Source organism: Coloeus monedula, assembly GCF_965178545.1.
Source record: "Coloeus monedula genome assembly, chromosome: 10".
In the NCBI taxonomy this organism is placed as follows: domain Eukaryota; kingdom Metazoa; phylum Chordata; class Aves; order Passeriformes; family Corvidae; genus Coloeus; species Coloeus monedula.
Genome location: NC_138790.1, coordinates 25,588,668 through 25,615,784, shown reverse-complemented (window position 1 = coordinate 25,615,784; position 27,117 = coordinate 25,588,668). Strand labels below are relative to the sequence as shown.

General features: G+C 48.4%; 1 protein-coding gene across 1 annotated transcript; it reads left to right on the top strand.

Moving 5' to 3' along the window:
* Positions 1–969: 969 nt before the first annotated feature.
* Positions 970–27,001, top strand: GMPS (guanine monophosphate synthase). The gene is made up of 16 exons (XM_082288189.1): positions 970–1,095; positions 6,034–6,215; positions 9,749–9,863; positions 11,087–11,184; positions 12,138–12,241; positions 12,897–13,090; positions 13,340–13,505; positions 14,985–15,136; positions 15,505–15,678; positions 16,455–16,560; positions 17,110–17,225; positions 18,095–18,220; positions 19,176–19,291; positions 20,654–20,784; positions 22,420–22,592; positions 24,059–27,001. The coding sequence occupies exons 1-16, from the start codon at positions 1,069–1,071 to the stop codon at positions 24,158–24,160; spliced, it is 2,082 nt and encodes a 693-aa protein (XP_082144315.1). The 5' UTR covers positions 970–1,068; the 3' UTR covers positions 24,161–27,001.
* Positions 27,002–27,117: the final 116 nt, after the last annotated feature.

Here is a 27,117-nt window from a genome sequence, read left to right as displayed (position 1 = left end):
CAGCCTCGAGAGGAGCCCCAGCTGAGAGGGGCCCTCAGCCCTGGGTGTCCCTGGCTGCAGGGAGGGCTCCGAGTAGGGCCCAGGCTCTGCTCCGGGGCCCGGCAGCGGCACCAGATCACCGGGCAGGGCCTGAGCCCAGCAATTCCCCCTCACAGGAGGAAGATCTTTCCTATGAGCACTGGAACAGAGACCAGACAGGGTGTGGAGTGTCCTCACTGGGGACATTCCAGATCCATCTGGACACAATCCTGTGCCGTGTGCTCTGAGATGACCCTGCTTGGATGACAATGTAAATAGGATTGTAAGAGAATGACACCACCCCAAAAAACAACAGACCAAGAAACCCCATTTGGAACAAAATCGTAAAAAACCCTGTTCATTTCTGTCAGCCTGAGGACGGAACTGTTTGGAATCTGACAGCAGAACCAGACGCTGGTGTGTGGCTTCACCTTAACCTGAATTCCTTCATTTACCTCTTATTTCATTCCCTCTATTTAAACTGATGTTCAGGGAAAGGCATCAAAACCATCCCAGGACCACTCCAGGAGGGTTCCACGGATGCAGTCACCTCCCCCCGTGTCCGCTGGGGAATTCACCGAGCAGGCACAGCAGGTTCATCGTCCAAGGCCAGCTTGGAAGGGGCTTGGAGCACCCTGGTCTATGGAAGGGGTGGGACGGGATGGGCTTTAAGGTCCCTCCCAACCCAAACCAACCAGTGATCCCATGATACCATAGGATGCTGACGCACAAAAACCCACTCACTGCAAAGCTCTGATTGTTTTTACCCTGATAATAGACCAAAATGAGCCCCCGGAGCCCAAACCCGCCCAGGGGTGCCGGGACGCGCACGAGGGCCTCCGGGAGCGGCCGGGCCGTGTCCCGGCCGTGTCCCTGCCGTGTCCCCGCCGTATCCCCGCATCCCCGTCCCGCCCCTGACCCCGCCGCCGCTCCTCCCCTTCCGCCGGAGCGGCCGTGCCGGGCGGCTCCTCCTCCCGGGCGGCATTAGCTCATCGCGGCGCGGCGGCCGCGGCTCCTCGCGGCCCTTTCTTCTCGCTGCCCGCCGCCCCCATGGCCCTGTGCAACGGGGACACCAAGGTCAGTGCTGCGGCCGCGGGGCCCGGGGGTGCCGCCCGGCCCAGCCCGACCCGGCCCTGCCCGCCCGGGCCGGGCACATGGCGGGGCCCCGCGGCCCGGGAGCGGCGCCGGGCGGGGAACGGGGACCGCCCGCGCCGCAGCCGCAGCCCCGGCTGCTCGCAGGGCGTTAATTCATTAATTAGCTGATTAATTCCCCGAGCAGGGCTCCGGCGGGGCTGTTGTGCGGCGTCCTGCCCGGCCTGTGCCGCCGGGGATTGCCCGGCTGTGTTCCCGCTCCCGGCCGGGGTTCGGTTCCCTCAGAGCTCCCAGCCTCGCCCGGGGCCGCTGCTCCCCCCCGCATCGCCCCGTGCCCGTGTGGCTCTGGCACACCGCGGCAGGGAGCGACCCGTGCGCCTCAGGAACTTACAGCTCTTTTTGGTAATGCTACTTCTCAACCAAGCCCTGCAAGCTGCCTCAAGCCGCTGCTGTAGCAGGATAAAAGACTCGTTCTGGTTTTTTGTATCTAGTTTCCAAAAAACCGTGATTCTGGGGCGGTTGGGTGCTCAGTTTTTGAGTGCTCGCTTGGTCACTGTGTGAGCTTTCTGACACGCTTTTCCTTGGCCGTGTTCACAACCGCCTCTCCTGGCCGGGGTTGCTCCTGGGTGCTCCTCTCCTGCCTTGTTCTCGGCTCTTTATCTGGTTTGTAGGAAGCTGTGGCTCTGAAGGGTTCTTTGAGTTATCAGTTAGTCTCTAAGTTTTCTGCCACGTTTTTCCCCGGCCATGGTCACAGACTCCTTTCCTGGCCGGGGCTGCTCTTGGGGGCTCCAGTTCTCTCTGCCAGTGCTGGCGATGGATGTGGAGCTCATGGCTCATCCTGAACGAGTGAGAGCAGTTTCTGCCGGCACCGGGTCCCAGCAGCCCATGGACACCTGCATGAGACTCATGTCTGTTAAAGTTTCCCTGAGATAATGGGTTGGGGGCTCTTGTTTCAGTCTGGGGGATGGCCTGAGTTTGAGGGAGCTACTTTCCTGTTATACTTTGAAGTGTGAGTGAGTGTTCTTAGACCTGCTTAATTTTAATACCACAGGGAAAAAATTAAACTCTTGTAAAAACCTGTGCTGGCTTGAAAGTGCGAGATCAAGGCTCCTGGTTTAGGCTTGTGCTGCGTTAGTAGTGTGGGTGAAAGCTGAGGGCTTGGACAGAGGAGCTGCTGCTGCTGAGACCAGTACTCCAGGACGGGACTGGTCTGTATGGAAATGTGGTCTGTAAATTGCATTAATGACCAACCTGCGAGCATGTGGGTGTGTGAAATGCTGAAAAATCCCCTGATTCTGCACAAGTGGGCTGTTAGGAACCTGCACACTCGGTTTAAGGTGCTAGGCAGGTATGTGAGGAATAGGATTTGTGCTGTCCTTGGCTGGTAGCGCAAGCCTGGTGCCAGTTCTAGAGAACTAGTTCTCTCTAGCTCGCTAGAGAACTCAGAATTATTGGGTTTTGACACCAGAAGAACAGCAGTGATGGAAGATTTTTGTCCTCCAGTGTTACTGTGGTAGAGCTGAGGTGGTGGAAGGAGGCTGACCCTCGGTGTGGCAGCACTGTCGGGGTGGCCACACGGCTCAGGTGGCACATGGGATCTTGGTGCCATGTCTCTGGCCTGTGGTCAGGGTGACTAGTGATTTGAATTAGCTGAATAGAGGCTTTCTCCTCTCGGTGTGCACAAGCTTTTAGTCCTGCTCTTGGGGCACTAGCGTGGTGCCTCTGCCCCAGCACCTGGACAGCCTGGGACAGGTGTCAGAGCAGCTGCCACTGATGCCTTGGGTTTTAACTTTTATATTTTTCAAATTCTTTACTGCCTGGTGTGTAACTCTGAAAGTTTCTTGTAGCCTGTTAATTTCTGCTCTCTCATGCTGGGCAGACATAACAAAGCCTCTCTGGTCCTGCTCTCCAAGGACATCCAGACCGTCCTAGGCCCAAAAAGTATAAACCAAAAGCCTCTAAAGGGGGAGCAAGCTGAGGGCAAAACTGAAGCTTTAATTGGAGAATTAACCCTGATATGCAAATGAACCAAACCTATAAAAGGGTGAGGAACTCAGTGACCTGTTGTCTATCCTGGCAATAGCCTCTGGCTCCTGAGGGGGTACCTTTGAAGGCCTTTCAAATAAATACCTGCCTTTACTCCTGTCTAGTCTCTGTTTCTAGGAGGCCTCTTAAGGCATCACCACAGGAGGTCTCAAAACCAGTGAGCTCTCCAGATATTTGTGTGAATAGACCAGAGGACAAGGAGCTTTAGTCACACCTGTACTGAGGGGAGAAAGAGCTTTCCTCAGAGCCTGTTGAGTCCCCAGCAGGAAGAGGTGCTGGCTCCATAAGCCCTGTCCCTGCAGGAGCTGGGCTGTCTGGTGTTCTCTTAATCTCTGCTGGCACGCCTGTGGTGTACAGAGCTCAGCTGCCATGTTGGCTGCACATGAACAGCATCTGTTCCTTTTTGGATTTCATTAAATGAAGTTTCCCTTGGTAATTTTGGGTTTAAAACCCCTAGCCTTGGAACTGTGCCTTTAAATAAGTAAAGCCAGATCCTGTGCTGACTGCTGCCTTTTTTCCTTTCCTCTTTCTGCCTGTGATTTATGGTAGTGTATGTTGGGCTCTCGTAGTCCTGAACCTCCTTGCAGTTCTACCTGTCTGGTTAGTTCAGGGGAGTCTGGATCGCTGTCCTGCTTCTGCTGGGATCTGACGGAGGTGCAGGTTCAGGGTACAGACCTACTTATGCTGCTTTAGCAATGTTTCTCAAGCTCCTCCTGATGTAACTTCGGGCTCTTTCTGTTTTCACACTTCTGTCTCCCCCACAACTGTTGCTCATGCTCCTGTTAACCACACCTGCCTGCCTAAAAGATCTAGGGGTAGGGCACTGAAAACCAGATTTATTTATTTATTAGTTACAGGTGTGGATGCTCAGCTATCAGTCCAGCTGAGCGGACACCAACAGTAACTTCTGTTTAGTCTCTTTTTATGAGACGGCTGCAGAGCTCTGTCCCTAAATGACACAACCCACTGCTCTGAAACAGTTAAAGACTTGAAATAAAAAAACAGCACTGCAAGGAATAGTGTCTTCCCCAAGATGGGCTCAGGAAAGATTAAGGATGTTGGTCTGTCTCACAAGAGCTGTTTATTTAGAAATTGCCAGGTGAAAATGCCCAGAATCACTCTAAAAGTGATTCCCTCCCGTGCACTGGAAGGGAGAACAGTCCTGGTGACTCTGCCTGACTGGGGGTGTGAGGGGCCTTTGCTGCTCAAGTCTGCTCTCTTTCTTTCTACATGTGCACTTTTTGTTGTGTAACCCAGGACTGAAAGCCATTAAGCGCTCCCCATCAGGCAACTTGGCTGCCAGCTGAGGGACAAAATTTAGATATCTGATTTTAACCTGGATTTAGGCTTTTGAGGGATTTAGCACTATTTTTTTCCCCCACTTATGTCCTTTAATTAAGATAAAACCTCTTCCAGCTGGTGTGAATTTTGGAAGGTTCCAGTGTGTTTATTGGGAGATTGTGTCCCAGCAGAGTGATGCTCTCCAGAGTCACCTGTGACTGGTCTGGGGTGAATTCCTGCCCCAAGTGGAAATGCCTGAGCAGCAGTGATGAGGACACAGGCGAATTCTGGGTTGGGGGTTCTGCTGCCTGCTCCAAATGAGCAGAACAACTCCAACCTGCCATCAGTAAAACTTGAAATGGAGCTCCAAGATGCTTGGAGGCAGTGTTTGCCAAAGTAAAACCCTTCCCAGTCTGTCCTTCATGAAACTGCATTGGCAAGGAAACAGGGTAAGCTGTAAGTTAGAGGAAGAGCACCCCAAAAGAAGTAAATTCTTTAGGCAGCAAATTTTTGGTGTTAGAGCGTGGTTCATTTTTCCTTGGAGATGCTCTGATAAGGACACTTCCACGGAACAGCTGCCTCTTTTCACAACTTTTTTTTTTAACGAAGAAACTTGGCCTTGTGTTTTTTAGCACTCTTTCAGATTTACCCAAATTGGCCAACCAGCTCAGACGTGACAGGCTCAGAGAGAACCACTGCTTTGTTCTGATGTGCAGTCTGCTCAAATGCTCTGTTCAAAATGTGGTGGGATTTTTTAAAATCATTTAGCAGCAACATTTGTTCTCAATTTCCCCTTTTTATCCTCTCCAGGAGGTAATGTCAAGTGAAGTTCAGCATATGAGGCAGCGTGACGAGGAAAAACAGTTTTTGTTTGATTTTGTGCTGCTTTGCCTGAGAAAAAGGCTGATGCTCTCAGTTCTCATGGGCTGTCCTGGGGTTCATGTGGAACTGGAAAATGGAAAAAGATGGAGAGGCTGCAGATGGTGATCGGGGTGTATGAGCTCTTGCTTGTGGAAAGCTCTGCCTTCATTAGATCATTAGCATTTTTCTTCTGTAGTTTGTGCCCTGTTTGGTTTGGGGGATGGGGATGTCGTGTCTGTGTGGCTGCCTTGGGGTGGGTGTGCTGTACTGATGTCCAGCCCCTTTATCTTGCCAGTGCCTCAACTGGTCCATATAATCTTCAAGATTTTTTTTTTTTTTTTCATTTTCAAGTTTCTTGGCTGGTCTTTGTCATTTTTATTATAAATTAGCATAGCTAATTAGCAAAGCCTTGCATATGTTAGTTGCTAAAGAGATCTGGCTTAGTCAGTGGGCTGTCAGTGTAAAGGCAGAGGAGGTTTAGGCTGGGATATCGGGAAACAATTCCTCACAGAAAGGTTTGTAAAGCATTGGCGCGAGCTGCCCAGGGCAGTGGTGGGGTCACCATCCCTGAGAGGGTTCCGGAAGCGTGTGGAAGTGGCACTTGGGGGCACGGTTCAGTGGCCCACACACTGGTGGGCTTGGGTGGACAGCTGGGCTTAGGCTGCTCGTAGAGGCCTTTTCCAGCCCTGTGGCTCGGTGGTTCCGTGCGATTGCTGACGCGGGTGCCGTTCACAGCCCGAGAACGCCGGGGCAGAGCTCAAGGATGGGCAGCACCACTACGAGGGCGCCGTGGTGATCCTGGACGCGGGCGCGCAGTACGGCAAGGTCATCGACCGGCGCGTGCGAGAGCTCTTCGTGCAGTCCGAGATCTTCCCGCTGGAGACGCCGGCCTTCGCCATCCGGGAGCAGGGGTTCCGGTACGTCCTGCTGTCCGTGCCCTGCTGTCCGTGCCCTGCTGTCCGTGCCCTGCTGTCCGTGCCCTGCTGTCCGTGCCCTGCTGTCCGTGCCCTGCTGTCCGTGCCCTGCTGTCCGTGCCCTGCTGTCCGTGCCCTGCTGTCCGTGCCCTGCTGTCCGTGCCCTGCTGTCCGTGCCCTGCTGTCCGTGCCCTGCTGTCCGTGCCCTGCTGTCCGTGCCCTGCTGTCCGTGCCCTGCTGTCCGTGCCCTGCTGTCCGTGCCCTGCTGTCCGTGCCCTGCTGTCCGTGCCCTGCTGTCCGTGCCCTGCTGTCCGTGCCCTGCTGTCCGTGCCCTGCTGTCCGTGCCCTGCTGTCCGTGCCCTGCTGTCCGTGCCCTGCTGTCCGTGCCCTGCTGTCCGCCTGGCTTCTCCTGGGCGGCAGCTCCGGTGCCGGTGGTGGGAGCGGTTCCACAGAAACGCCTGGGCTTTGCTGCTGCAGGCACTTGGGCACAGACAGCAGTGTTGTACTTTTGTCTCTCAATGCCTATTTGGACATCAGTTTCTTAATGTCGTTTTAATCGTTTCAATTCCTAAGTATCATTCAAGAGGTTGTATTTTAAATATCTGCCAAAATGTGGATGATTTTGCTGTTTTGCCTGTTGAACTGGGGTAGCTGATAGTCAAGGAAAAAAAGGTTTTTTGGGCTTCTAAAAATTATTTTCTTACTTGTTTTTTTAAATTTAACTAACTAACTTGGATACTGAAGATATAATAAATCATGCCAGATGTTTCTGGGAAAGCAGCTAAAAAAATGCCTTAACTGACACTGCCACTCATTATTTGCAGAAAAAAAAGGTCTCACAATTATTTAGTACTTTGTACATTAATTTTTCATGTTTTACTAGGCTTCTTAGGATATAGATCTCTTCTGGGTGGGGAGAATAAATACCCTGAAGTCTGCAAATCACCAAAGATTTGTACTTACTTGTCAGTTTGGTACAAATCCAGAAATATGGTACGCATGGGATTTTGGTTGTGCTCAGTAACAGATAAAGACAGCGCTGCAGAAGTGCATTTTTCCAATCAATGGTAATTAGTGAAGCAGTAAATAGTGTATGTGTTGATGCAGGTTTGCAGTGGGAAGAACTTCAGAACAGTTGAAAGTTCTTCAGAGCGTTGGGATTAGACCTGTAGGACTTGTCATTGCAAATAGTTGCTCTGAAATGTGGCAGAGCCTCTTCATGCAGGTCACTTCTCAAGGTTGGGGTGGTGGTTTCAGGTCACCCAGGCTGGTCAATAGCTGTGAGTGTCCAGAAAACCTGTTTGTGTCCTCAGTGTCCGTCAGTCAACAAACCCAACAGATCAACAATGATCACTGTAAAAATGAGCCTGTGGTTTTATTTGGTGTGTATTCCATGTCTGGGAACAGCCAGGTTCCCATGTTCCAGCTCACGCATGGAATGGGCCGAGGAGCTGCGCTTGGGGCTGTGCTGAGGTTTGATGGGCAGCAGGAGCCAACATTTTGCTAAATCCTATTTACATGCCATGTTTAAAAAGCCAGCCCCTCGATGCTCAGAACGCTCTCTAGTGGCAAACATCATCTAAATGTGGTGTGAACATGAGCATTTCCCACAAGATCCTGGCTCTGCTTTTAGTCTGGACTCTGGCAGTAAGCTTTGGCAGGAGTCCTGATGTCGGGGTTTCAATGCACACATTTTCCCCTTGGTGTTTTTGTGTGGTTCCTGAGGTGCCTGTAATCCAATGCAAAGGAGCTTTCCAGAGCTGGGTCAGGTTGTTTGGGAAGGGGTTTAGGGTAAACCAGAGAAACGTATATTCATACCAACACAGGCAAGTGTGCAGGAAATTACAGGGTGCTGCAGGAAAGCTTGCAAAGTCTGCATCCTGTGCTGGTTCTGACTTCTCTCAGCCTCAACTCTTCTATTTTTTTTTACTGTAATACTTGGGCACATTGCAAACCTCTCCATATTATGTTAAATTTCAATTGGTATGGAAAAAAACCAGGTTTTTAAGACTCTACTTTTTGACTAGAGCTGAGTATAACTATTTTGACTTCTCTTAAGAATGCTCAATCTATAGTGTGGCTGTATTCCTTTAATTCCTTCCTAGAACCCAAGGGAGCAGCTGGAGCTGTGCCAGGCAGGGTCAGGCTGGAGATCAGGGAAAGGTTCTTCCCCCAGAGGCTGCTGGGCACTGCCCAGGCTCCTCAGGGAATGGGCACGGCCCCGAGGCTGCCAGAGCTCCAGGAACATATTCTGTGATTCTAATTAATATTAAATAGTGTTCAGTACATCTGGCACTGGAGCAAGTGCTTCTGCACGTGGAGTTATTTGGAGCAGTAATGCCAGCAGTCATGGACACTGCTCAGGCTCTTTAGGGCAGCTCAAGTTCAGGAAATCCAGCGTGTCTCCAGGCTGACCAGAAGTGCCTGTGCAAGAGCAGCAGGGAGGAGCTCTCAGGATGGTTCGGTGTAAAACTACACCCACGTCAGCTGTGCTGGTTCCAGAGCTGGCCTGGAGATCCCAGCAGGCAGGGAAATAAATGCTGCCTCTACCAGCTCCATCCCTCCAGCTCCTCGCTCCTGGACTGCGGGGGAGCTGGAGGGGCTGCAGGTGACCTCAGTGCCTGGGCTTGGTCCTGCAGGGTTGTTTCTCTTGGTGGCACAGGCAGGTGTGGGCAGCACAGTGCCTGTTCTGCTGCTCAGAACCAGAAAAACTCTGTTTTGTCAGTACTTGCATGGAACTAATGCTGGGAGAATTATTAGATACATTTAATCCCATTTATGCAACTTCTGTCTCGTTGGTTTTGCATTTCTGGCTCGGCACAAGTTTGATGTTCTCTGTGAAATAAACAGTTCTGAGTCCAAGGTCTGGTACAGCCCTGCTCGATCCTGGGCTGAGGCCAGAAGTGTTGCCCAACTGGTGCTTCTGTAGTTCACAGTCTTGTAAATCATTATGGTTTGCAAAAACTCTCTCTTCCCCTTTGAGATGGTTTAATTTTCTCTTATAGTGTGAAGTATTAACTCCAAACCCCACATGATTGCATGTATTGCCCTTGGAATTCTCAACTTGTTGCTAATGCCATCTCTGCATAACCAGAATGGTTTAAGGGACTTTTTTTTTTTTTTCATCAGATTTAGGAATTTGGGAGTGGATTTTTTGACTGCAGCTCCCCTCCAAATGTCACAGACTTCATAAACTGTGTGTGTGTATATATATCTATATATAAAAATATATATCTTTGTGCTATACTCTGCATTTATCCCAGCCATCCTGCTCCTCTCGTAGCTGATGGTTGGCTGTGAGGAATTTAAAATACAGGCACTTTTAATGATGGTTTATATTTATCTTTGTTTAAACTGGGGGAAATACCTCCCTGAAAACCTGCTGGGTTTGACAACAAAAATCAAGCCACACATTATGATATCTGTGTTAAAATGTCTGTTAGAAAGTATCTGTTCTAAGAGTGGTATGAGACAGTGTCAATGCTGAAAGTAAACAGTGTATTTGTATTAATGATCTCTTCATGTTCTGTCTGCAGAGCTATCATCATATCTGGAGGACCAAACTCTGTGTATGCAGAAGATGCACCATGGTTCGACCCAGCCATATTCACAATAGGAAAACCAGTGCTTGGGATCTGCTATGGGATGCAGGTGCTGTTGGGAGATAACACAGAGTCCTTGGGGTTGGGAAGGAGCTCCAGGAGTGAGTGCAGCCATTAAATCTGCTTGTCCACAGCCACCTTCTAGGCCTCATTTCTGCATGAACTGAAGGTGCAGTGCTGAAGGAGCTGCTTTCCAAACAGAGGCAGTGCCACAGGGGCATTTAATTCACAACCTGAGCTCACTGTGTGTTCCTCTCTTGGCTCTGCCTTCTCTTGTAATGGCCTTAAACTGAAGGAGGGCAGATTTGGATTAGAGATGGGAAGAAATCCTTCCCTGGGAGGGTGGGCAGGCCCTGGCACAGGGTGCCCAGAGCAGCAGGGGCTGCCCCTGGATCCCTGGCAGTGTCCAAGGCCAGGCTGGACATTGGGGCTTGGAGCAGCCTGGGACAGTGGGAGGTGTCCCTGCCCACGGCAGGGGTGGGATGGGATGAAGTTTAAGGTTCTTCCAACCCAAAGCAGTTTGGGATGAGTTACATAAATGGTTTTTCTTTGCTGCAATGCTGTGAATTGAGTTCCACACTCCCTGTTTTTGCCAGAGTAAATATAACCTGTCAGTCACTCATTAATTCTGCCCAGCTGGTACTGAAGAAGGCACCTCTCCTGGAAACAGGTGGAGCAGTGTTTCAGACATGGGCTGTTTCTAGCATAGTTCTTGAGAGTGCTTAACACTTTCTCACAAAAAGAGAAATAACCCTTTACTTACCTTTGGACTCACTGGTGATCCTGCAGGGATCTGGTAGATCCAAGCTGAGCACAACAAACTTGCAGGGAGACAAGGGCTGCTTTAGGTGCATGACTTCTGCTCATGCATCTTGTTTTTTCCAGGGTTAGTCACAAAATAAACATTTTATTCAAGGGAAATAATTCAAGGAAAAACTTTATTCAAGGGAATAAATTCAGGTTTCTGGCGTGGCCTCAGATACTCAGCTGGTTTGCAGAGCAGCCGTTTCTGAGGGAAGGAGCTGTGCACTATGGAATAGACATTATTTTGCACATCTCTGCCTCTGGGTTTCTGCTCCTTGTGTGTGGCAGTGGCCCCCAGCTGTGCTGGCAGAGGGGAGCGAGCCCAGTACAGAGCAAGGATTCACTCTGAAGAGAATTCTTATACCTTTGGAAAACAACAGGAATGTGGTGAGCTGTTGCCAACTGGAGTGAGGGATGGAGTGATGCAGGTTGTGAGGTGCTTTCTCATGGGGTCCTTTTGCTCTGCAGATGATGAACAAGGTGTTTGGAGGGACGGTGCACAAGAAGAGCGTTCGGGAGGATGGAGTGTTCAGCATTACCCTGGACAACACCTGCTCACTCTTCAGGTGCACAGACATTTCCAGTTCTCAAAGCAATATCAGTCTGGGAAAGGGTGTCTGGATGAGAGGAAGGTTATTAAAAAAAGAAAAAAGAGTGAAATGAGCTGATAATTGCTAATAAGTCTTTTACAAGTGTGGTCACAAATAAGCAGGTTACTCGTTGAGACAAATACTTAGGCATAACTTTCCAGTTGACGCTAGAAAAGCAGGTGTATTTTCTGAGAATATTGTGTAAACCCCTTATTTCAGAGTCTTCATTGGAAAGCTGCAAGTTCACCATGACCTGAGAATATTTGAGTTAAGCTCTTGTCTCCTGCTCTCCTGTGCTCTTGTATTTGTTGGTGCCCATCCAGTTTTGGAAGGGGCACAGAAAATCCGACCCCATTCTTCTACCTTCCTTCAAAATTGCATTGTGATGTTTTATAAACCAGAATTAGATTTCTTGATAATTTTGTCGATGGCTCTCAAGTTCCTTGTAAAAAGTCTGAACATTTACTCATCCCTGGTGTTCCAGTTCTATTATCTTCCCTCTGTAGGGTGCCTGCAGAACAGTCTAATGTGCCCGAATTGTCCTGAAAACACATAGTTTTGAACAAGAAAAGTTCACTTTGTTGAAATAAAATGCAAGACTCCCAGCATCCTGATTGACTCCAGATGGTTCCCCACGTCCAGCAAGGGACTTCAATACTGAGGTGTTTATAAGGAGAAACCCACAAACCCTTCAGAACTAAGATCAATTCCCTCTTGCACGAGGAGTGTGTTGTACAGAGACTTAGGCAGCTTCCAAGGGAAGCATAAAGCTGCAGATGGCTGTTCCTGGGAAGGAAATCCTGCAGACATTTCAAATGTCCTGGTCTGCCGAGATGTGCTTTTGTTGGAATCCCTCAGGGCATCTCTTGGAAAGGCAGGGAGTTAGGTCTTTGTTCTTGAACTGATTCTAGTTTTTAATCTTGGTGTAGGGGCCTTCAGAAGGAAGAGCTTGTGCTCCTCACTCACGGAGATAGTGTGGATAAAGTAGCCGATGGATTCAAAGTGGTGGCACAGTCTGGGAACATCATAGCAGGTATTTATCTTATCCTGAATTTGTCTGTTGATGATGTTGGTTAATGGAAAGAATTATGGCAGACAGGAGTTAGAGCCAAATGGGAACAGAGTAATAGCTCTTGTTACTTAATTGCCAAATAAATGAATTGTTCTTAACAGTTCCTGGTGTATGTTTGTATGTCGAGCTGTCATGATAATAAAGAAACAGACTTTACAAGGAATGGTCCTGATTTAAATGTGGTTAAAAGTAACATTATTTATATAGTTTGTTATTTTAAAGCATGCATGTGTTGTTTGTCTCAGAAATAAAATATTCTGTGCCCTTCAGGCAGGGGAGAGGGAAACCTGCACTGTGGTGTGCAGTGCCAGTGGAGTTTGGGTTTTGCACTGTAACAGTGCAAGTCAAGCACTGTTTAATTATTAAAGCTTTATTAACTTGTTATGTATTTAATATTGCATGAATGTTCAACTGAGCAAGAATAATGTAGGTACTGAAAGCAGGGTTTTAACATCACACAGAGATTGTCGGAGGAAATTGTGGGACCTTAGAATTTGGGTTTTGAAAGCCACTGGAGTTACTGAATCCCAGAGAGCCACTCCGAGTCTCTTGCTTTACTTGGGCATGCATTCAGTTCCAGCTTATTTATTTATTTTTGTTTTGTCATGTATACCAGGCATAGCAAATGAGTCTAAAAAACTCTATGGAGCACAGTTCCACCCTGAGGTGAGCCTCACCGTGAACGGCAAAATGATCCTGAAGAATTTTCTGTACGATATTGCGGGATGCAGCGGCACCTTCACCGTGGAGAACAGAGAACTCCAGTGCATCCAGGATATCAAAGAGAGGGTGGGCTCCTCAAAGGTCCTGGTGAGTTGAGTCAGAGCTGGGGGCTGATTTGCAGAAACACTGGCAGTTGCTGGGGTTTGGGAAGTGGGGAATTGGCGTGGTTTGGGTCGTACGTGGCCAGGTTTTTGGGGAGTTGCACAGCTGGGGCAGTGCATTGTCTGTGCTTTCCTTGCCTGCTCTCCCCGTCCCAGCTGCGCCTCAGCTGTGTGCTAACACGTTCCCTGTGGCCAGCTGACCCAGTGTGGGGTTTTTCCCCTTTCCCCTGGCCAGGTGCTGCTCAGTGGGGGCGTGGACTCCACAGTGTGCACGGCACTGCTGAACCGGGCCCTGAACCGCGACCAGGTCATCGCTGTGCACATCGACAACGGCTTCATGCGCAAGAGGGAGAGCCAGGCCGTGGAGGAGGCCCTCAAAAAGCTGGGCATCCAGGTGAAAGGTACCACATTCCTGCTCAGTGTTCCTTACACCACTCATAACTTCTCCCAAAACCTACCCTTAGTGCTGGGTTTCACTGATCTGCTGTTCCCAGACTCACGTACTGTGGCCAGGTCGGTGATGTGGAACCACCTCAACCTGGTCACAAAATTTAAACCTAAAATGTTGGCCTTATTTACTTGATTGGAGCATGCAGTGAGCTGCCCCATCTCTGTGGGTGTTGGTGTCTGGTATCTGCAGGTGTGCCACCGCAGAGCAGTGGATTTGTGCCTTGGTCACTTCTCTGCTGAGGGATCCTGTGCAGCTCCTGCAGAACTCACTGGATTTCCATTTTCTTCGGTATCTTGATTAACACTTGGGGCTTCATTTCTTATCCTGAGTCTCTTTTGTTGTCAACTGTGAGCTCGTTTGAGTGATTGAATGCTACTATAGCCAAAATGACTTTTTCAAGACATTTTTTCTTGCTTTCAAAGAGGTGCATTTTAGTTGTTTTGGAGTGGCTTTTTGAGAACAAGGTGTTGATTGGCCAAAGGTTGGACTCAATGATCAGGGAGGCCTTTTCCAACCTTCATGATTCTGTGAAGGAGTTCACTGAGAGAGCAGAAAGTGCCCAGATGTGGCTGATGAGAAGGTTCAAAAGCTTTTTGTACCTCAAGTATGAGGAGGTCAGAGAAGACCAAATTTGTGCCACCAGCACAAGCTGCTCTGTACTGCCTGTCTGGTGAATTACAGAGCAATAGCTGCCTGTTCTGGGTCTTATCCAGGGGTTCTCCTGTGTTCTGCTCAAGCAGTGTGGCACTGGGTGAGCAGTGCTTCCCACTGGCTTGGCCCTGGCACAGTGCAGGCTGGGCTGCAGTGTCCTGAGCTTTATTCCAAACACATTTTTCTAAATTTTATTTTATTATTTTTTAGTGGAAAATCCATGTCTTATTCTTGCACTCTGTGGAGCAATAAACCTGGGCTCTGGCAGGCAGCCAGAGGAACAAATTGAGGGAATCCCTTTGCTGCAGACACTCCTTCTGTAGGTCATGGAGTTCAGTGCTGCTGAAGGATGCCAGAGAGCCTCCCAGCTGATCTCTGGGTTGGGAACCTCTCTAAATTAAGAAGCATAATGTAGCATGAGTAAATAGTGCATCATTTAATTTTGGTTGCAGAAAGGCCTTGGGGAAACACTGTCCTGTAAACTATTTAAAGCAAGTAAATTATAATCTAAGAGGGGAAGCAAGAACTGGACTTGCATGTGGCTGCCTAACCTCACAATATGGAAAAAGCAGTAAGTTAATAAAGGAAATAAAAGGCTTTTGTTAAAATTAATTCCTGAGGTATTGAACATATTCAATGCAATTAATAGTCAAAGGCCCACAATGATTTTTATTTTTGGGGGTTTTTTTTAAAGCAATAAATGGCAAGTTTTATTTTGTAACCTGCATAAAAATCTTTATTGATTTTGTCAAACCAAAATCCCTGTGATTTTCTGCAGTGGTGAATGCAGCCCATTCATTCTATAATGGCACAACAACTCTGCCCATCTCAGATGAGGACAGAACTCCACGTAAAAGAATTAGCAAGACCTTAAATATGACTACAAGCCCTGAAGAAAAGAGAAAAATTATCGGTGACACCTTTGTCAAGGTAATGTTTATTTGTTGTTTGGTTGAATTTTTTAAATATTGTGATTCCTGTGTACATCTTCTACTGTTTAATCAGTGGCATCAGTGCTTGTGTAAGCTGTGGATGACCCAAGAAGCCTTTGGTAAGTGCCAGGGGGAATATTTAACAGGCACTGATGTTCCTGTACTTTGGAGATTTTTTTTTTCCATCTTCTGTTGAACAAAAGCTGGGGTTACAGGACTGCTCGAGCAGTGGGACAGTGCAATCCTTAGTTTGCTGACTGATTGTGATCCTTTTGCAGCTCTGTACCATTTGCTGGACAATTCGCTGTCTTCCTTGAGACCTCTGACAGCCCCAAAGCACTGTTTGTTTTTCTGCCCACCCTGCAGATTGCCAACGAGGTCATCGGAGAGATGAACCTGAAACCTGAGGAGGTTTTTCTTGCTCAGGGAACCCTCAGGCCTGACCTCATCGAAAGCGCTTCCCTGGTGGCCAGTGGCAAAGCTGAGGTGATCAAAACCCACCACAATGACACCGAGCTGATCCGCAAGCTGCGCGAGGAGGTGAGGGGCAGGGGCTGCTGCTCCTGGCTCTCCCAGGAGGCTGAGCATCCAAAAACTTCCCTCTTTTGCTGCTCTGACTGTCCTGCACTGATGGGACCCTGTTGGGACAAGGCCTGTGAGACTCTGGTGTATTTTGTACTTCATTGCATTTCCTTTGTTGCCTTGGGTCTGTTCATCTGAAGTGCAGAAAAGCTTTTTAAACACCTTTCTGGGCACAGCTCTTTGGTATTAGCATGTGAGGCAAAGGTAGGAGAGTGCCCTGATTTGATTTCTGGCATCAGAATGGTGAGTTCTCTACCTGTATTGTAAAATACCCTAAGAAAGAACCAACACAGGAGAGAGGCCTCACCCAGCAATCGGGTGGAAGGTGCTCAGTTAACACCAACTCCACCCACAGGAGAGAACTAATGATCCCCATGTCTCATACTGATCCCTGCACAAAGTGTTTTCAAGGCTTTGGGGTTGGTTTGAACATCCAGCAAAGACGAGAAAGGTCTGAATTGGTGCAGGCAGAGCCAGCCTGAGCTTACAGCTCTGTCTGCTCTGCTGGAGCCATGGATTCTTCTGGCACAAGCTGGAACTTCCAGGTCTCACCCTTTGTCCTGCAGCTGTTCTACAAAGCCCACATTCATATGGAATTTCTTTCCAGTGTTTATGGAATCCTTGGCACTGGTGCTGTGAGGTCAGGCCAGCTCCTAAACATTTGAGGTTTTTTGTTTGGATATATGAGCTGGAGTGTAAATTGCCTTTTTTTTTTTTTTTTTTTTCTTTTATAGGGTAAAGTAATAGAACCACTGAAAGACTTTCACAAAGATGAAGTGCGAGTGCTGGGAAGAGAACTTGGTCTTCCTGAAGAGCTGGTTTGCAGGCATCCCTTCCCAGGTAAGGGAGCTGGGGGATCACAGCAGGGTTCTTTAGCAGATCCAGAATAACTGCAGTATGTTGGAGTATAAAGCTGATCTCTAAACACAGAAAAAAGTTGATTTAGGTTTTTACTTAAGCACAGTCTTTCAGGAAAAGATTATTTGAGAGCAGCTTGATAAATTTATGTAATGTTTTATAATTGAGTTCACTGCCTTTGGTTTTGGTGGGAGAAGCCAAAGCAGGAGTTCTCAAAAAGTGCAGTGAGCACTGCCTGAGCTGCCAGGTGGATCTTCCCTGCAGTAATGGCTTGGCTCTGCCTTTCCAAGGGGCATTTGCTCTCTTGGAAGTAAATGCTCAACATTTTTAACACGAGTTTTCCACCAGAAAACAGCAAAGTGGATAATTGTGGGTTGGTTTCTTTCTGTCTTTGAGGGTGTTAAGACAACTGAAGCTGAGATACAATGGCAAAATACACAGTGCTCAGTGGCTGACTCACTGTTCCACATTTTCAGGTGAAAATTAGCTTCTTGTTATTTAGGATAATGTTTTTTCAATGTTGCTTTGCAGGGCCTGGCCTAGCAATCAGAGTGATCTGTGCTGAAGAACCTTACGTGTGCAAAGACTTCCCAGAAACAAACAACATCTTGAAAATAGTTGCAGATTTTTCTGCAAGTGTGAAGAAGGTAAGGAAATTCTAAATTTTAATTTTGAGTGATGGTTCTGTAGTGACCTGCAGTGAGGTTTAGTCTGCTAAAAGGTTCAAAGGACTGGTTTGTGCTCTCTAAGGAATGCTGCCTCCCAGCACAGCTCAACTGAAGCTGTTCAGTGGAATTTTTAGTGCTGTGACTGGTGCATGTGTTGAACCATTTCTGGAAAATGGAACTTTATTTACCTTTCAGACAATAAACAGATTCTGTTGTAGTTAAACTTCGTGCAGATGAGATCACACAGAGTCAGGAAAAGATCTTCCCTCCTGAAAGAGTTGTAACATTTTTGGTTTGCACACCGCAGAAATCACTGGGTGTGTAAATGCGAGTGCAGGAGCTGGTGCTGGCCAGGTGCCCTGTTCCAAACCTGGAGTTTTTAATGGGTGATGTTTCACTTCTACACCTCCTGACTCTTCTGCCCTTTGTGGTGGCTGCGAGTCATTAGAGGGGTCTGCTCTGAGGTGTGAGTTCAAAACAACTTCCAGAACCTTTTTGGTAAATCCTGAAGGGCAGGGATTTCCATCTGCCTTTCCTTTAAAACACATGGAATTGTGGTGCCGTAAAACTGAAAAGTGCAGCTTTGTGAAGGAGAAAATGAGCTCAGGAAAAGAGCTTCCCCTATGGCCTTGGAGAGCTGCAGCTTAAAATGCAGTGTAATCACAGGCAAGTGCTTTTGCTAATGCTTGATTGTCAAATGAGAGGTATCTTTTAAATAGTTCCAAGGGGTAAATGTAGACTAAGCAAACAGTTACTTAAATAACAATTTTATTTGCGCTGTGCAAGTTCTGTTTGAGGGCCTGGGAGCTTCATTTAATTCCAATTTATTGTTCTGCATCCTTGCCCAGCCTCATACGTTGCTGCAGAGGGTGAAGGCGTGCACGAGTGAGGAGGACCAGGAGAAGCTGATGCAGATCACAAGCCTACATTCACTGAATGCCTTCTTGCTACCAATCAAAACTGTGGGAGTGCAGGTACAGGGCTCCTTCCAGGGGTGTTCTGGGAGCTGCTTCCCAGCAGGGGCAGCCTGTGGGGAAACATCTCTGCTGCTCAGGGGCTGGGAATACAGAGCTTGGCTCAGGAAGGGGACCTGGAGGTGCTGTGCCAGCCTTGTCCCGTGTGGCTGGGAGTGCAGGGCAGGTGTTGGGGTCCCTGAGCAGGTCAGTGCCAGGGGCTCTTTGGGGCACTGTCCAGCCCCGGGGCTGCTCACTCACAGTCCACTGCTGTAGCCCCCCTGAGCTCTGCTGTCACCCTGCTGGCCCCGCTGAGGCTCGGGAGTGCTCGGCTGCAGGGTAAAAATCCCTCTTTCCTACGTTTGGATGTGGTTGCTGCCCTTTCCAGTGCTTTTCTGAACTGTGCTAATCCCTCTCCTTGGGAGAGGAGGAGCTGGAGCAGTGCAGGGAGCGCTGGGATCTGTGCAGCAGCTGGGCTCCCTTCCCTTTCCCTCCCTGTGGGCACAGGGACACACACCAGGTGCAGGTGCTGAGCTGGCACTCTCACGGAACTGTGCAGTAGCTTGGGAGATTTCCTTACTGAGCACTCATGGCTGTACAGCACCTTGCTCTGCACTCTGTGTTGAATTCCTCCTCATATTTTATTTTCAGCTGCGTGTGGCTCCCGTGGCTCTTTGCAGTCAGCTTTGGTTACTGTTTCAGGATGCAGTGTCATCAGATTTCTGTGCTTTCTCACCAAAATACCAACACTGGCCACTGCAGATGAGTCTTGCCAGTCTGAATATTTCTTTTTACAGCTCTGTCATCTTGCTCTTTGTTTTCTCACCCACTCAGTCTCTCACTGATGTCACCAGCTCAGTGTCTGCTAAATGTTGGCCCAAACTGTGGTCCTGTCACCTGCAGGATGGACAGGAAGGCATTGTGAGTTGTTCTGGCAGCAAAGCTCACATTCAGTGTGGTTATTTCTGTTCTGCAGGGTGACTGTCGCTCATACAGCTACGTCTGTGGCATCTCCAGTAAAGATGCTCCACACTGGGAGTCCCTGATGTTTCTTGCCAGGCTCATACCACGCATGTGCCACAACATCAACAGGTGGGTATTGAATTACCTTTATTTTTAATTATCTAGTTCATGTATAGAAGTTTAGCTGGTGTAAACATTTCCCTGTTTAATCTGGGGTGTACTATTTTTGTATGTTGGACAGGTGTATCATACAGAGGTCACAAATACTCAATAAATCAAAATATGGATTTATTTCCAGCTTGAAAAGAAATTGCTGGCCTATATCCTTGGATTAGGCAGCATCCACTATAATTTATGCAAATCTCTTTTGCAAGACTCCAGCCTGGTGCTGAGCTGTGGTGTGCTGCAGTTTGGTTTGCCTTTGTGTCAGGAGGGATTTGTGTGGGGCTGTCAGCTCTGATGGCACAGGGAGAGCTGCAAAGCTGGGCAGTTTGATCGTAACTGAGCTCTCTGAGGATACATTTTCTCCCTACTCGAGTCTGTAACTTTCCCAGCAGCTGAAGGTGCTTAGACATGAAATCAGCTCTGGAGAATTATACCCTCCTTGCCTGGCTGTGGGATTTCTGCCAAAACTGCTTAGAACTGCTTGTAGCAAAACTTCCTTTTCTCACATAAGTGACACCTACTGACAGAGCTTTTACTCTGAAGGGTGAGACCTGGAATTGCAAGATACCTGTTTAAATTAAGTGCAGAGGGGACAAAAGAAGGCATAAATCAGGATTGCCTGTGCAGTTTCAGAGTATATCAAAAAAGGAAAATAAAAGCCAGTTTCTGGCTTTAGAGCACTGCTGATTTCTTTAAGCTCTGCTGGATTTGATGCTGCCCTCCTGAACATCCCACATCTCTGGGAGTTCTGCTCTCCCTGGGGTCTTTGCAGGCTCCACTGCTGTTACAGGGACAGTGAGGAGGGCACTGCCATAGTTGGTCTGCTGCCCAGCTGTGCTTGCAGGCTTTGTATTCCAAACAAAAATACACAGTATAAACTGGCATGTCTGTGTGCTTTGGAATTTAGACAAGTGCTCCTGGTTTGTATCTCCAGACTCCAGCAGCTGCTGTGGACACGTCGTGGTAAATCCGTGCACGAGGCCACTCAAACTCTGCCTTTTCTTCTGCAGCATCTGAAACACAAGGGATGAGATTAAAAATGTAAAGCTGCCGTGACTGCTTTGAATTCAGATGTTTTGGTGCAGATGTACTTCTGTAGATTCATAAATTGCAGTTAGTGCCCTGTGCTGAAAACTCTTCATTAACAATAAGGTGTAGCATTTGATGCGGGGTTTGGTGGTCTCCTGTTAAAAACTGTAAGCAAGATGAAACATGATGCTGTTCCTAGCTCTGATTTCTCGCTGTAGCACTGAAGATGCAGGTTTTAGGCAATCTGGTTTATTCTGTGTGTGGCAAATGTGGTTTTCCCTCCCCTGTGTGTTGCAGAGTCGTGTACGTGTTTGGCCCCCCTGTCAAGGAGCCCCCCACGGATGTCACCCCCACCTTCCTGACCACAGGAGTCCTCAGCACTTTACGTCAAGCTGACTTTGAGGCTCACAACATTCTCAGGGAGTCTGGTAGGTGCTCCACCTTTACCCCAGGGGTCAGACTCACGGTTGCAGATCCCTGCAAACCTCGTGGATGTAATCAGAGTGATGCTGTCAAAATCTACAAGCAAATGTTTCCAAAAAAGTCATCAATTAATGGGATGACAGTGAAAAGTTGTGGAAGCTGATAGCTAAAGGACAGGAATTAATTTTAGGGGATTTTTGGGACTGACCTGCTTCCAACACACCATGAAGCTCAAAGCTGTGGTGCTTCACTGCACACCTGTGCAAAAAGTACTGTCAGGCAGCTGAAAGTCACCCAAATCCCTTCTCTTTGCTATGTCAGTGTTCACCTGGGGTGAAGAAACTTGACATAGTGTTGGTTTTGGGGAAAGCCCAGATGCCAAGTTTCACATGGGGGTGATGCTCATGGCCTGTGGTGGTTTCAGGTTTCTTAACTTGGAGTCAAAGCTGTGTTTGTCAACCCAAACCCTGCACGGCCAGGGGGTGTGGAGTCCCCTGGATGTGCTACGCAGGCAGAGCCTGGGAATAAATAGTTCTGAGGTTCAGCCTCCTTAGTTTTTTGCTTAATTACCTTTGGAGATGTGATCTGTGTGGGAAGCATTGCATCAGCCCTGCCTGTATTTCGTATAAATCAAGTTACAACAGATCCCTCTCTTTGAGGATCCATACTCAGGTTACAAAGCTGTGTGAACAGAATTTGTGCAGAATTAACCTCAAAAGGCTGAGATAACACTGTCGGCTGTGTTGGTAAAGCTGTAGCTGTGTCTCGCTAACTTTTGGTGACACTTGGCTTTGTGTGAATGAATCGCTCCTAAAAATAAGCCTGGAGTTATGGTTTAGTGAAAAAAACCTCCCTGTGCAGCAGCTCAGGCCAGGGCTGGCAGAGGGAGAGGGCTTGAGCAGCGTGAGCTCCACACACCTGGATTTTGGACCTTTAGGTCACTGAAACGGGGAGATTGGGGGCTGTGCATTGCCTTTCAGGAGATGTTAAAAATCAGTGAAATGTGATCGTCTGGAGTTACCTGCCCACCACCAGCCAGGGACACTGGAGAGCTTTCTCCTGATTAAAGACTATTCAAAGAATATTTCAAAGAGATATTTGTGAAGGGCTCTTTATTGGGATTGATATGGGAACAGATAAAAGCCCATGGTTTTATGTTATGTGGGAAGGAAAGTGGCTCTTCAGTAGATGCACAGTGAATTACAGGGTAACACAGATTAGCTGGGATTTTTCTGCGTGCCTGCAAAGTCTGAGGATCATCTCAAGTGGCAGTTTCTAGAATCTCAGAATGGTTTGGGTTGGAAGGGACCTTAAGGATCATCTGTTCCCCCCCTGGGGACACTTTCCAGTGTCCCAGGCTGCTCCAAGCCCCATCCAGCCTGGCCTTGGACACTTGCAGGAATGGGGCAGCCACAGCTTCTCTGGGAACTTGAGGGCCTGGTGAGCACTGAGTGCTGGTTTGAGCAGCTGTAGAGCTGCAGCACTGCCTGTGACCTCGGGCTGTGGGACCAGAGGGAGCACATCCCACAGGGTGCAGAAGCAGCTCCTGGTTTAGAGCTGGAAGCACACATGGGAGTTGCGCAGAACTTGCGTCACTCTTGTGCACCCAACCAATGCCCTCTGTGCCCTGTGTGCTGCAGGCTATGCTGGGAAGATCAGCCAGATGCCAATCATCCTGACCCCGCTGCATTTCGACCGGGACCCCCTCCAGAAGCAGCCCTCGTGCCAGAGGTCTGTGGTCATCAGGCCCTTCATCACCAGCGACTTCATGACGGGCATCGCAGCCACGCCGGGCAGCGAGGTGCCCGAGGAGGTGAGGGGGCTCCAGCTGCCTGCCCCACGAAATCTGTGCTCTACGTGGCTCACTCTGACTTTCCTCTCACTCTCATTCACTTCGATTTTCTTGCGATTTTTTTTCTCTCTTATAAATAATCACTAGGAAGAATATTGTGGTGTTTTAGGAAAAAAGCTAACAAAATGAGGGGCTGGCAGATGGGTATGACAAACTTGAAGGCTTTCCAGCAGAGCTGAGCCAAAATACCACCAATTAAAGAAGAAAGAATACCCCAGCCATTCCTGGGATTTGGAATTAAATTTTGCATCAGTAATTGGAAACTTCCTGGCGTTATGAATTGCCTTTGTCTGGCACTTCTGCTTTCACTGGAACTTGCAGTTTAATGTCTCAGTGTCTGTTTGCTCTTTAGGTCACTAAAAGGACTTAGGAGTCAGTTTCCTTTTTTTTTTTTTTTTGTCCTCTGGGAAACTTTATCCATGTCCAGTCAAGTACTTTGTCCCTCTGGGAATGCGCTGTAGGAGCAGGATTGACCTTTTATTTTAAACACACTTTAGGAGCATATGAGCATTGTTTAGTAATTGTATATACCTGAGCTCCTCTACTTTAAGGCAGCCTATCCAGGAAAAACAACCAATTCAGGTTGCCATGTGAACTGTCCCCTTGTATAAAATGAGGATTCATTTGACCTCAGTGTTTGTGTTTAAAAACAACCAAACACCACAAAACCCACCCCCAAACAAAAACCCTGCATTCTTCAAAATGAAAAATGGTCATTTTAAGGCTAGGTAATAGTGTGGTGACTAAATAACAGAGGTTACAGAGAATAATCATGTTTATGGGGGAAATAATAATGTTTTTCTATACAGAGCAATGTTAATGTTAATTTGTGCTTGCACTATAGACAGTGTGTCATGCAAGGAGTGTTGGGAACTGTGGGATTTTCAGGGAAGCTGAACTTCTGAGGATCATCAAATTCTCATCTAGAATATTCCTGCTAACATGGATTAATTGTGAGCACTGGAAGATAATTCTCACTGGAAATGATAATTCTCACTCTTTCCTTTGGGTATTTATTGAACTTTTTACCTTGACAGCTTCTGGTTTTCTTTTGGCAGGGGTTGGTTTTCCCCAGCTGTTCTCTGTGCTTGGTGGCCCAGCTGGAGGTGCTGGTGCGAGGGGAGCCAGGGAGGGACTGGCAGGAACAGGCAGCACAGTGTTCCTGCTGAACTCCAGGGAGCAGCTTTGAGCCTGGGCAGTTCTGTCTGTGCCAAACTCAGCAAGCCCCAAGTGTAGCTGTACCACAAACGAGAGGTTTTCTTTTAGCTGATTGTATTTCCTGCCTGGTGGCACTGTGCTGACAGCAACAGGCTCTGGTGTCCAGCAGAATTGGTGTGAGCAGTTTGCCCTCAAGCTTTACAAGGATGATTTTCATCAGGTCTGTGTCACATGCTTTCTTCTGATCTTCTGTTTCCCCTCCACCACAGGTTGTGTTGAAAATGGTGGCAGAGATCAAGAAGATCCCTGGCATCTCTCGGGTGATGTATGACTTGACATCAAAGCCACCAGGAACTACGGAGTGGGAGTAATTAACTGTTCCCTATCCAAGTACTGTGTGCAGTCTAAATCATATCAGAAACCATTCCCAGTGTTGACATGCAGTACTGTGAAAGAGTGACTGGAGCTGCTACATCGCATCAGATTCCTCTCCTGGAGCATAATCCTGCAGTTCAGAGCTGTGCTGGGGATGAGAGCAGCGTGGGGCTGAGGATTGTACGGGTAAATGATGGTGGCAGCGCTGCCGGGACAGGCCCCTCTGCTTTGCCTTTGTCGTTCCAGTCCCCGTGTTCTCCTGTGTTCTGTTACTGTCATTTCAGTGTCTCTTTGTTTTTGTACACTGTGTAAAAAGAGACAGTTTATTTACTTCTACCAAAAGCATTGTTACAGCCCAAACATGTAAAAGGAGTTAATTCTTTGTGACCAACCGCTTTGGGACGGATTTATTATAAATAAATATTTTGCCAAATGGAGTAGTGGGTACTGTTGAGTCGTGGAGTGGCTGTGTATGCTGTGTCCTGTGTTCTGTGCTCCTGGACCCGGCCCGAGGCACCAGGGCTGGGCAGTGCTGACCTCTGTGGCACCGCCGTGTCCGTGTGTCTGTCCCTGCTCGCCCGGGCCCAGGAGAGCTCCCGGCTCCTTCCCGTGGCTCACCCGGGCACTGCAGTGGCTCCGAGTGCTCTGGGGATGGCAGGAGGGCAAACCTGGCAGTGCAGCTGGGCAAGCTGTGGCAGCCGAGCTCCTGCACCTGTGGCTCCTGTGTGTCCCCAGCGCTGCCCCTGTGCTTCCCTTGTACTTGATGACAGTTTATTTTCTACACATTTGCTCTGACAGGGTTTTTTTGGGGTGTGTGTTGTGCTTAGCTCGATCTGTAAGATCACTCTAGTTGTTAGTGTGGAGCCCTGGTCGGGGTGAGCTCCCCATCCCTGTAGATCTCCTGTCGCTCGTGTTCTGCTGTTCGTAGTGAAGCAATAATTTGAGATGGTTACTGGACAGGAGCTTTCCAATGTTTTGAGGCAAAGCCATTTCCATCCACCTGTCCTGTGGCAGGAACAGTTGGATTCTGACCTGAGCAGGTTGCTGGGTGCCTGCTGGTACCCCCACTGGGGGAACTGGAATGTGCATTCATCCCTCTTATCCTGATTTTTTCGTTTAAGCAGTTGTGTTTTGTTCAGCTGCAAGATCACTGTAGTATTACGGGATAAAATACTTGGTTTAAACTGTTCAGTAACATGGAGTATTTCATGGCTGTAGCTCCTTCTCCCTGCCCTTGCCTGGATTTGTGAACTGGAATAATATTGAACCTGTTTGTTCCATATTTTTGGTCGCACGCATTTTCCTGCTCTTGCATTCCCTGCCTACACACTATGGAAATTGGGTTTGGAAATCTCTGCTCCTAGGAAATGGCCAACTGGTGTAAATGGATTGTTTTTGCCTGTGTCACTGAGGGGTGTTTTGCACGAGGGGGAGGAGGTGGTGTGTCCCAGCTCCGAGGGCTGCTGGGGACAGGGGCTGCAGGAGGGCAGCAATTGGGGTGGGGAGCTCTGCCTCCCCTCCAGCCCTGCTGCACGAGGGCTTTGCAGCTTGGGCAAGTGCAGCTTAATTGACGTGGGCAAATTGAGCTGAATTGATAACTCAGTCTCCTCCTTTTTAGAAGGGGGTGGTGATTTGCACCTACACCTGTCATAAGCTCTCTGAGCTTCAGTGGTGCCAGTGATTATTGATTCCTTTGCTGCAGGAAGGGGGTCTGTGGTTGGTTAAACCCTGTAAATGGGTGTTTGCTGGGGCAGGACCTGTCCCACCAGGTAAAAGCTGTTCTCAAAGAGAGCTCCCCAGTGAAGTTCCAGTGCATTTAAGTTTGGCAGGAAAGGCTGAGGGCAGCTGTTGTCATTTCTGGGTGGTATCTTGCTCAGAAGGGTGCAGAGGCAAGAGCTGAATCTCTGGTGAGATGCAGAACCCCCTCAGTTCTCACAGCAACAGGCTCGTCCTCGTGGCTGCCACGGCTGTGTTGCCTTGACAGCAAACAAGCAGAGCTGAAGGAATCACTAAAAATAATGCAAATAATACAGAGAACTCTGAATCCCAGCCCCTGCTGGATTGTGCCCAGGCTGTTGCTGCGTAGCTGGAGCTGCAGTTTGTGTCCTGTGGTTGTGATGTAGCTGGGGTAAAGTGTGCCCACAGTGAGGGCTGGGGCTGCAGGGGAGGTGGAGCCTCTGGGACACACCCTGCAGCTCTCCTGGGCAGGAGCCTTTTATTCCCTGCATGCTGCACCCTTGCAAAAGTCCTCCTTGGAGCTGCGTCCTAGCTCTGGGCAGGATGTCTGCTGTGCACTGTGACCATCCTTTAACCCCTGAGCTGCGTCCCCTCTGCATTCCTGGAGCTGGGCAGCAATTCCATGCTCTTCTTTAGGTCAGAAAGTTGGATATTGAACATTTTAGGCATAAACTATTGCACTATAAATCAAAATGTCTTACTGAAATGGAGTCTGTGCCCCTCAGCCCCTGCCCTGTGTGCCAGCTGTGCGTCGTGGCCGTGCTGGGTTGTTCTGGGAAGGTTGGTGTGCTCATCCCAGCAGTTCTGGGTGTTTCTGTGGAATCCCTGTGTCCTGGACAGCCAGAGTGGAGAGAAACATCATACTCTGTTCACATTTCTTAAAAACCAGTTATATTTAGCACCTAGTTTACAAACTAATACCTGTAGCTGCCCTGTACAATTGTTCACCTCGAGTCTTCAGTAAAACATGTCAGCAATTAGAGGAATTTGTATCGGGGGCACTCCCCATCAGTCTCAATTTTTAACATTTTTCTGCTTGTGAAATGATAAAGTACTGTGAGCCTTAATTTTTATCCACAAATAAAAATATTATGTTTGAACCTTGGTGTGGCTCTTTTTTTTTTTTCTTTTTTAGGGGCTTAGGTGTAGAAACTATATTATGAATGGGAATGTATTTGGGGTTGAAAAAGCTGGTTTTATGGATGTAATTGATTTA

What these genes read in the sequence shown, in the direction of transcription:
- GMPS (XM_082288189.1), top strand. Translation starts at nt 1,069, where the DNA reads ATGGCCCTGTGCAACGGGGACACCAAG. An exon ending in GTCTGGGAACATCATAGCAG is followed by an intron (nt 12,242 to 12,896) that starts GTATTTATCTTA and finishes CATGTATACCAG; the next exon opens with GCATAGCAAATGAGTCTAAA. An exon ending in GCAGCGAGGTGCCCGAGGAG is followed by an intron (nt 22,593 to 24,058) that starts GTGAGGGGGCTC and finishes CCTCCACCACAG; the next exon opens with GTTGTGTTGAAAATGGTGGC.